At 42.6% G+C, this 9953-nt stretch overlaps 1 protein-coding gene across 1 annotated transcript in view; it reads left to right on the top strand.

Annotated features, from left to right (window-relative positions):
• SCN10A (sodium channel, voltage-gated, type X, alpha subunit) overlaps positions 1–9953 on the top strand; it is a 127240-nt gene that overhangs the window by 75552 nt on the left and 41735 nt on the right. Inside the window, exons 15-16 of the mRNA XM_006890648.1 lie at positions 4917–5270; positions 7270–7719. Of these exons, the coding sequence (XP_006890710.1) occupies positions 4917–5270; positions 7270–7719 (804 nt within the window). The remainder of the gene's footprint in view (positions 1–4916; positions 5271–7269; positions 7720–9953) is intronic.

Raw genomic sequence — 9953 nt, forward strand, 5'->3', positions numbered from 1 at the left:
AGGTACGGCGCAGGAGAGGAAGGCCCTCTATGAGGTGGATTGATTCAGTGACTGGGATAATTTTGATGGGAGTGTCAGAGACAGTGCGATTGGCACAGGGCAGAGCGGAGTTTAGGGCTGTTGTACATAGGGTCGCTATGAGTCACAGGCGACTCGACGGCACATAACAACAACAACAAGTCTGGTAGAGAAAGTCATCCACTTTCATTTTTTTTTTCTTTCTCCAAGAAGATCTTCGCTCTTCTGTTTCTGTAGTTGTTCTAGAATCAGATTGGCAAGTTGCTTGAGGACACAGCTGCAAAACTGTTTGTTTCTACCATTCAGATTATAATAATCTATTGATCAATTTGAGAAACGTAATCTCTACATTGTCTTCCAATGAGTGAAGATAGCATACTCTCCAATTACTTAGCTACTTTCAATACCTTTCAAAAGAATTTTTCATTTTTTCTCATAAAGCTCTTTTGCAAGATTTCTTTCTAGATACTCCCCCAGTTTTTATCCTATTTTAGGTAAACAACATCTCTTTTTAAATGCACTTTGGGCTTTGTTTTGTTTTTGCCGGTAGTTTGATCTTAACATATGTGTATCTAGAGATCTCTTATTAATTCTAATCATATATCTATATAATCCTTTGAAATATCTTTAAATACAATCATATTATGTGCAAATAGTGAGTTTTGTTTCTTTTCTGACTGCAAAAACCTTTCTTTCTTTTTATTACATTATTGTGCTTCTCAGGACATCGAGTACAATGTTGAAAAGAAACGTTAATAGCAAGCATCCTTGTTTTTTTCCTCTTTCCAAAAAGAATGTAGTCTCGTGTTGTGTTAAGCATTTTTTTAAGATACCCTTTATCACTTTGAGAAGTTCTCTTTTGTTAATAACATTTACTGTGGACTGAGATTTAACTTTACCAAATTATTGCTTTGCATGTACAAAGAAAATCACAGGATTTTCTCCTTTAATCTGTTAAAGTGGTGAGTAGTGCTAATTGCCTTCCGAACCCTAACCAGCTTTGTACTTTTGAAACAAACCCAACTTGATCATGATGCATTTATTTTATACATTGGAAGATTTCATTTGCTAGTAACTTGAGATTTCTCTGTGTTCATCTCAATGAGTGATGGGATTTTGAAGATCTGTCTCACATATTTTGGGCATGTGTCAGGAGGGACCAATCCTTGGAGAAGGACATCATGCTTGGGAAGGTGGAGGGGACAGCACAAGAAAGGAAGACCTCAGATGAGATGGATTGACTCAATGACTAGAAGTAATGGCGGTAGGTGTGTTGGAGACAGTGAGATTGGCTCAAGATAGAGCAGGGTTCAAATCTATTTATAGGGTCACTTTGAGTCATAAGTGGCTCGATAGCACATAACAATAACAACGGTTAACACATTTAGCTGCTAATCTAAAGGCTATATATTCAAGTCCACCTAGAAACACCTCAAAGAAAGCTTTGGCAATATGCTTCTGAAAAGCACTCATCAAAGACCATAGAGAGTATAGTTCTGCTCTGATGCACATGGGGTCATCTGAAATCACAGCTGAACCAGTGACATCTGTTTTGTTTTCATATGCTTTTCCTTTATAAATTGGCCTTTTAGAAAAGTTTGCTTTTATTTTATTTAGTTGCAGGTCCTTGTTAAGTTTTGCTATTGGTATATCAAGGTTATGCTGTTCAGCACCAAAAAGTAAAGAAATAAAAGAATTCAAGAATATGCCTCCTCTTTGAGTAAGATACTTACATGTTCCATGAAGGTTTGATTGGATTCACCAGCAAAACCAACGAGAGATCAACATTTTTGCTACTGATTAAATTTTGGTAACAGTTATGAAGTTGTCAGGTTTTTTTTATTTCTTGGGTTGGTTCTGGTAAATTACTTTTTTCCAAGCACTATTCTTATCTGAATGTTTGGGTTTACTGGCATAAAGGTGCACATACTGTAATGTTGTCATTTAAGAGACTATCTGTACTTATGTCATATTTTTCTTTGATCATTTGTGCTTTCACTAATATTTTCCCATGGTTAGTCTTGCCAAAGATCTGTCAATTTAATTCATCTAATTGAAGAACCAATTTTTGGGTTGTTAGTCCTCTCTATTTCATTGATGTTTCCTATTTCAATTAATTCTGCTTGTTATCATACGTACAGCCTCTATTGTGCTTGATGTACTTTCTTTCTTCCCTTAACTTTTAAGGCAAATTTTTGGCCAATTTTCTTTACGATTTATCCATTTAAGATTTAAACGTTCCCCCAGGAGCTGCTTTAATATATAGAATTTTTTCTTATTGTTTAGTTCTAAATATTTCTTCATTTCAACTGGGATTTATTCTTTGACTCAAAGGTTAATTAAGAGAGTGTTTCTTAACTTGTAAACATATGTGGTATTTCTAGTTATCTTTATGAGTTCTAGCTTAATTGTGTTATAATCAGAACATATGTTGTATGATTTCAGGGTTTGGAAATTTACTGATAATTTCTTTTTGGCTCAGTATATTTAAAAATGTTCCTTATGTGCTTAAAAAGAGTGTGTATCTACAGTTGTAGGGTGCAACGCGCTGCATATATTCACTAGGGAGAGAAAGTTCATAGGGTGGTACAAATATTCTACATTCCTCATTAATTTTCTCTGCTTACATGATTCAACAGCAACTGGCTTGGTTTGATTTATTCTAGCAATTACTAAGAGGGTTAGGATCTAAAAAATATCTCCCTGTATGATTATGGTTTGATCTGTTTTTCTTCACAGTCTGCCTTGAGGCTGTGTCATTGAGGGCATACGTTCTTATGTTGTTTTGTGCTTCTATAAAGGGGAAACTTTTCTTATAAAGAGTTGGCCTTCCTTGTCTCTAGAAATGCTTTTGCCTTGAAATATTTTTTTTGTCTCATACTAATTATTGGTAGTACTATGAATTTCCCACTATTCTTCTTCAACGTGTTATTCCTGGCACATCATGGGTCATATGATTATTCTATTCAAAATGGCCAATAATGGTCCTTCTTAGCTCGCTGATGTCCAGGATGTAGATCTTTATGCCTTCTGTTTCATTTTTTTTTTACAACCTCCAGTTTTTCTAGGTTCATGCTTCGTACATTCTGTGTTCCAGTTATTAATGGATGTTGTATCTGTATCTCCGCCTGTTTGGAGTGCTTTCCAATAGTAGAGATTCATCTTTCAGAACTATTATCTAATCATGTTCCTCTGTTATTCACAGAGTGACTAACACTTTAGAAGTGGATGATCAGGCCTACTTCTTAGACTGTCTCAGTCTAGAAGGTCCACTTAAACCTGGTCCTGCTGGTATTTGAAATAGCAGTGGTGTAGATTCACAGCAGCACATAAGCCATCCCAGTACAGTAAACTGACAGACAAGTGCTGTACCTGTAAGACTACACTGTAAAAGAAGCAAGCAGACAAATATCAAATAAAAAGGCATTCTATGGGAAATAGAAAACAAACCGTCTGGCCTGGGACAGTACATATGTCAGCCCAGTAGAAGATTGGATTTGGGGTGCCCAATCAGAGATGCTCATCTGAGTGGTGACCAAAACCCTGAAATGCGAGCCAGATCCTGTGACACCGCTTCTGGTCTAGTGTGTGTCAAGAATATGTCCAGAGGAGAGGAACACTCAGCCTTCAGCAGAGATTCTTCTGGCCTCAGAGGTGCCTAGGCTAGTTTGCCTGGCTAGAGATAGTGTCTTCGCCAGTCTAGGGGCAAAGTACCCAGTCAGAAATGGCTAGTGTAAAGAGACAGCCACTGGCATGTCCAAACATAAACAAACATGGCTGTGGGAGTGTCAGAAAATGTTGCCCAGTAAAACAGAAGGGCCCTAGTCAGAGGAAATGCCCTATTGTTCTGGGGCACTCTTGAAGACACTTTGGGATTTTGTCTTGTCTGTGCAGTTAAACTCTTAGTACCAATAAATCACAGATGTGTATCGTTTCAGAGCTGGTGGGGCACAGATAATGTTCAGTGTCCCAAGATGAAAAATGTCATGACAGATGCTTATCCAAATGCATCAGGTCATACCCTGTAAGTAAAAAAATGGCCCTGTTCTCACTTATTTGTGAGCTCCACCACACTCCACCCCTACAGAAGGGCAGCCCTTTTCCTCTCTGCCCTCAAGAGAGATCAGAACACTTTAATGATAGTGAGAATACCATCCCACTAGACAACTTCTGACTCAGTCAGCAGAGTCTGTTGCTGCTGAGAGATCACAGAAAGTGAAACATACCTTCCAGTCTCTGAACATACTTTTTCAGAAGTCATAGAGTATGTCTTAGAGTAGGAGTTGGCTGTGCTTCTCCCAAAGCTTTGGTGTCTGGCCAAGACTCCAGATGAAAGGTGATGGATAAGAATTGTTAACAGGCTGTTAGGGACCTCTCCAAAGTACTGAGGAGCAATGGTGTCACTCTGGAGGCTAAGGTGCATCTGATACAGGCCAAAGTGTTTCCAATCAGTTGTTATGCATCAAAGAGTTGGACAATGACTAGGGAGGATAGAAGGAGAATTAATACCTTTGAGCTGTGGTGCTGGAGAAGAGTGTTGAATATCCCATGGACTGCTAAGAAAACAAACAGGTTCAATCTGGAGAGGGTTAAACCAGGCTGCTCCTTGGAGGCAAGGATTCTGAGGCTTCATCTGATATACTTTGGACATGTTGTAAGGAGGGACCGGTCCTTGGAGAGGGACATCATGCTTGAGAGGGTGGAGGGACAGCACAGGAGAGGAAGACCCTCTATGAGGTGGACTGATTCAGTGACTGGGGTAATCGGGATGGGTATGTCAGAGACAGTGCGATTGGCACAGGACAGAGCAGAGTTTAGGGCTGTTGTATGTAGCGTCACTATGAGTCACAGGTGACTCGACGGCACATAACAACAACATAGCGTCTATTTCTCTACAGCTGCGTGTCTTCAAGTTAGCCAAGTCGTGGCCAACCTTAAACACTCTCATTAAGATCATCGGCAACTCGGTGGGTGCGCTGGGGAACCTCACCATCATCCTGGCCATCATAGTGTTTGTCTTCGCTCTGGTGGGCAAGCAGCTCCTGGGGGACGACTACCGCAAGATCTTGTACAACACGTCCTTTGTAGACAAGCCTCGGTGGCACATGAACGACTTCTTCCACTCCTTCCTCGTCGTCTTCCGCATCCTCTGTGGGGAGTGGATTGAGAACATGTGGGTTTGCATGGATGTCAGCCAGAAATCCGTGTGCCTCATTCTCTTCTTGATGGTGATGGTGCTGGGGAACCTGGTGGTGAGTGGGGAACCCCAGTGGGCATACTGCCACATAGACAATGCGGAGGCTTCGGGGGGTATCCTAAAAGCCTTGATAGTGCACATTTGTATGTATAAATTATCCCTCCATCTTTTTTTAAAAAAGTGTATTGATTTGCTTACAAAGTTCGTATATATTGTTTCACACTGTGCTTCATTCATATTGTGTTTCATACAATAATTCACATGATTGTTGTTGTTGTAAAGTGCCATTGAGTCATAGGCGACTCATAGCAACCCAATGAATGAAAGAGCTGCACACTTGTATAACTTTCATTGTTTCTCCACATTGATAGAATTTCTGGAGGCAAGCCTTTTCAGAAGTAGATGCCATTCCTGCTTCCAAGCTTGCTTTAATCGGGAAGCTCCACCAAACACTGTCCACCATGGGTGACCATTATTGCATTTGACACATCAGTTTCACTGTGGTTAGCATCACAGCAACCATGAGTTACCACTGTCCAGCAAGTAGACAGACCAGTGCTATACCACCTAAAAGAATGTTTGACAAAAAACAATTAATACCAGGCCTAAGGGCTTCAGGTTAATCACCATTGGACTGTGCCCATCATTTCCCCGTCTTTCCAGACCCTTACTAGATCTTCATCTTTCCAAAGTTACATGAACACATTGTAAGAAGTTTCCCTTGAGAGGCTGCCTGACTTGAATGGAAGGAGCCCACATGATAGGTAGAGAAAGACAGCCTGTTTAGAACCCCAGTTCAATATTTACCAGTTGGGTGATGGAGAGCAAGAGATTTCATTTTCATTACCTCTCATTTCCCTAGAATCAAGAAAATAATGCACACTCATAGTCTTACTAAAAGCCAATTATAGGAGATGACATATGCAAATTGCCTAGTGCAACATCTGAACCATGATGGGAACCCCAGAGTGGTGACCTTCAATTGTTGTTGAAGGAAAAATTTCCTTTCTTGCTATAAGGGGGCCTCGGACGATATTTTCCCTCAAGGACGTAAGAGCTACCCACTTCTCCAAGCTGCATAGGCCCAAGCTAAGGACAATGATTGGATAAGACAAAAAAGAGAACTTGGATTATGAACCATCTCAAAGGCTGCAATAGTAATGAAAATCATCCATTCACGTTTTAAAAGATCCCTTTGGAGGCCTTCTTCCAAACTAGTCTCTGTCCCAAACTGGCTCCTTGTCCAAAGCTCATCTCCACCCACTCCTGCTCTGGACATCCTTCTCTTCACCTCAGTAGTGGCTGGCTGCTCTGTGGGATGTGGTCTATATATACCTATTCATTGTCCCGTAAGTCAACAACCACAAAGGGGTCCCAGCTCTCAGAGGCCCCGTGAATGAACGTATTTCCTTCCTCTCCAGCCCTACCTTCATCACCAATGCCAGCATGTGGTGCTCTGTGCCTGTTTCCAAAGGCAAATCTGACCTTGGTGACTGGGAGGGTGGTGGTGAGAAAGATGCTCAGAGCTCCAGGCGAGAAGTTGTCCCCAAAGGTCAACTCCCCCATCCCACAAGAGTTTTAAGAACCTGAGAAAACTAAGCCAAAAGAAGGGATGAAACAATAAATTTACACTCTTCAAAGTCATGCCCGATCCTGAGCTGCACATGCCTTCTGCCTGTGTTCCTGAGTGAGGGGCTGTCTGAAACTCCCACCCTCCACGTTCTACCTTTCTTCCAGGCTGAGCTCACCATCCCTGCAGACACAGGATACAACCCTCGGGCTGAAGCCCGCATCTCTGAGCACTTTCACACCCCTTCATCAATGCATTTACACAACGACTCAGAAAGGCAGAAAACCCCACTCCTTGTTTTCAGAGGAGCGAGGAGATGTGTCTGAGATTGCACAAGGCGGCATAGAACCAAGGCTTTGGCGAGGGATGGTGGTCCCAGTCAGACCTGAGCTTACACCTCTGTTCCCCTCACTGTCTTGCCGTCCAGCTGGTGGACTCAGACCTCTGATGGGCTGCTTTTCCCCCTCCCATTCCTTCTCTTCAGGTGCTCAACCTGTTCATTGCCCTGCTGCTGAATTCTTTCAGCGCTGACAACCTCGCAGCCCCGGAGGACGACGGGGAGGTGAACAATCTGCAGGTGGCGCTGGCGCGCATCCAGGTGTTCAGCTGTCGCTGCAGGGAAGCCTTCTGTGGCTTCTTGCACAGGCCATGCCTGCTGCCCAAGCCCAAGAAGGAGTCCCAGCTGGCGGTGAAAATCCCGCTCTCCAGCTCCAAAGCTGAGAATCACATTGCAGCTGACGCCGCGGTGGGGAACCCTGGAGGGACCCTGGCCCTCAAAGGCCCCAAGGATGAGCACAGCGACTTCATCACCAATCCCAGTGTGTGGGTCTCTGTGCCCATTGCTGAGGGTGAATCGGACCTTGAAGACTTGGAGGAGGAGGAGGAGGGAGAGGATGCTAAGAGCTCCCAACAAGGAGTGGTCCCCCAAGGTCAGGTAAGGGTCTCCCCCAAGGGACAGTCACACTTCCGCCTCAGGGTTAGAGTGATACAGGGCAAGGGGGACACTTTGGTAAAGACGTATATCATCTCCAAGACTAAGGGGAGTTCTGGTGGTGTATCCAGTCATGTTGTTAATTACTATCAGGGCTGGTTCAGTCTTGAAGAGCCAGGCAGAGGAGAGCCTGATTTAAGCAAGCTTGAATAATGCGAGACATTCTAAAGAAGGTCAGTATTTGAGCTGGAAGAGTCAAAATAATCCCAAAACGGGGATGGGGCAGAGGTTGTGTCCAGGCTAGTCTGGGACACTTAGGGTTTGTCTTTGATTCAGCTACCCTATCCTCTCAGCCAACCCAGGCCCCGTGTGCGAGATGCTAGTGGATTCCTGGAAGAACAGGACTCTTCAAAACGACTATGAGATATCATCTCACACCAGTAAGAATTGCAAAATGTAACAGAACAGCAAACAACAAATGCTGGTGATATTGTGGAGAAACTGGAACACTTATTCACTGTTGGTGGGACTATAAAATGTTGCAACCACTATGGAAGGCTGTATGGTGCTTTCTCAAAAAGTTGCAAATAGAAATACCATTTGACCCAGCAATTCCACTACTAGGAATATACCCTAAAGAAATCATATCCGCCACCCACACAGATATATGCACAGCCATGTTTATTGTGGCTTTGTTCACAATAACAAAGAGTTGTACACAACCCAGGTGCCCATCAACAAACAAATGGATAGAGAAGCCGTAGTATATTCCCATAATGGAATACTATGCAGCATTGAAAAACAAGGAACTCATGAAATATTATACAAAATGAGTGACCCGGAGGACATCATGTTGAGTGAAATATCTCAGTCACAAAAGGACAAATATTGCATAGGGCCACTGTTGTAAAACGGGACTGATATTGGGGTTGAGGGAAGACAGAAAAAGAGGGAATAAATCATGTATACTGCATTGAAACAGATGAGGGAGAGAACTGTTTAAAAGAGATATATGATTAGGTATTACTGTCATGACAGGAGTTCAGAATGGAGGTGCATAGTGGAGTGGACTTGGGGGGAGGGATTGTATAACAATGAAGGAATTTTTCTTTTCCTTTTCAAAGAGAAGAGTGAATTGGAGGGGAGGAGGTGTGCAGGGAGAAAAGTGCAACAATAAATGAATGGAAATCCAAAGTCTCTGTAAACTTTCATTAAAATGAATAATAACTTTTTAAAAAAAGAACCGGACTCAGCTGATCGTCCAAGAGCAAGACTCATCTAATCTCCAATATCCTCAAAAAGTCTGGTTTTTACGTTAGTCAGGGATGGGCTCCTAGACTTTGGGTGTGTTGTCTGGACAGGCCAGTCCTGGGGAAAGGCATCTTGCTGGGAGAGGACCAGAAAAGGAGAGCAAGACCCTCAACAGGATTGACGCAGTGACAGAAACAACAGGCTTAAATATCTCCTCGATGGCGAGGATGGCACCGGACAGGGCAGGCTTCCGATCTGTTGTTCATAGGTTCACTGTGAGTCCTAATTGACTCAACATAGCACCTCACAACAACCATGTGGATCTAGGCTTCCCCTACACGTGATATCATAGAGATACTTTTAAGAAAAGTGACTTGACTCCATTGTCGACAAGTAGAAACAGGCTCATAACTGACTCTACAGAAGGTTTTTCTGAAACCGTAAATCACGGGTGAGAAGACTGACCATGTTTGTCTGGCTTTTTAAAAAAAATGCATTTATAGGCTGCTCTGGTGGCCTAGTGGCAAGAAGTTGCACTGCAATCCCAGAGGTACTCGGTTCGAACCCACCAGATGCTCTGCTGGAGAAGGAGGAGCAGTCTCCTCGTGTACCAGTCAGATCCAATTTGGCAGTACACACACATGCACACACGCACGCACAAAATAATAATATAATGAAATTTTTTTAAAATGTCTTTATATTTTATTTGAGAGAAAGTTTACAAACCATACTGTTTCCAATTATTCATGCACATTTTGTTTTGAACAGCCACAGATACACTTCCTTTGGGTTAACAGGGCAACTGGCTGGGGACTGTACCACCAGAACTCCCTAGATAGATAAAGCATGTCCCTTTTACCACCAAAAAAAGAAAAATATTGGGTAGAGAAGCTGTGGTATATTCGCACATTGAAAAACAAGGAACTCATGCAATATTATTCAAAATGGGTGACCCTGGAGGACATTATGCTGAGTGAGGTATCTCA

Source organism: Elephantulus edwardii, unplaced genomic scaffold, assembly GCF_000299155.1.
Source record: "Elephantulus edwardii isolate Elephantulus edwardi_28Jun2011 unplaced genomic scaffold, EleEdw1.0 scaffold00091, whole genome shotgun sequence".
NCBI lineage: Eukaryota > Metazoa > Chordata > Mammalia > Macroscelidea > Macroscelididae > Elephantulus > Elephantulus edwardii.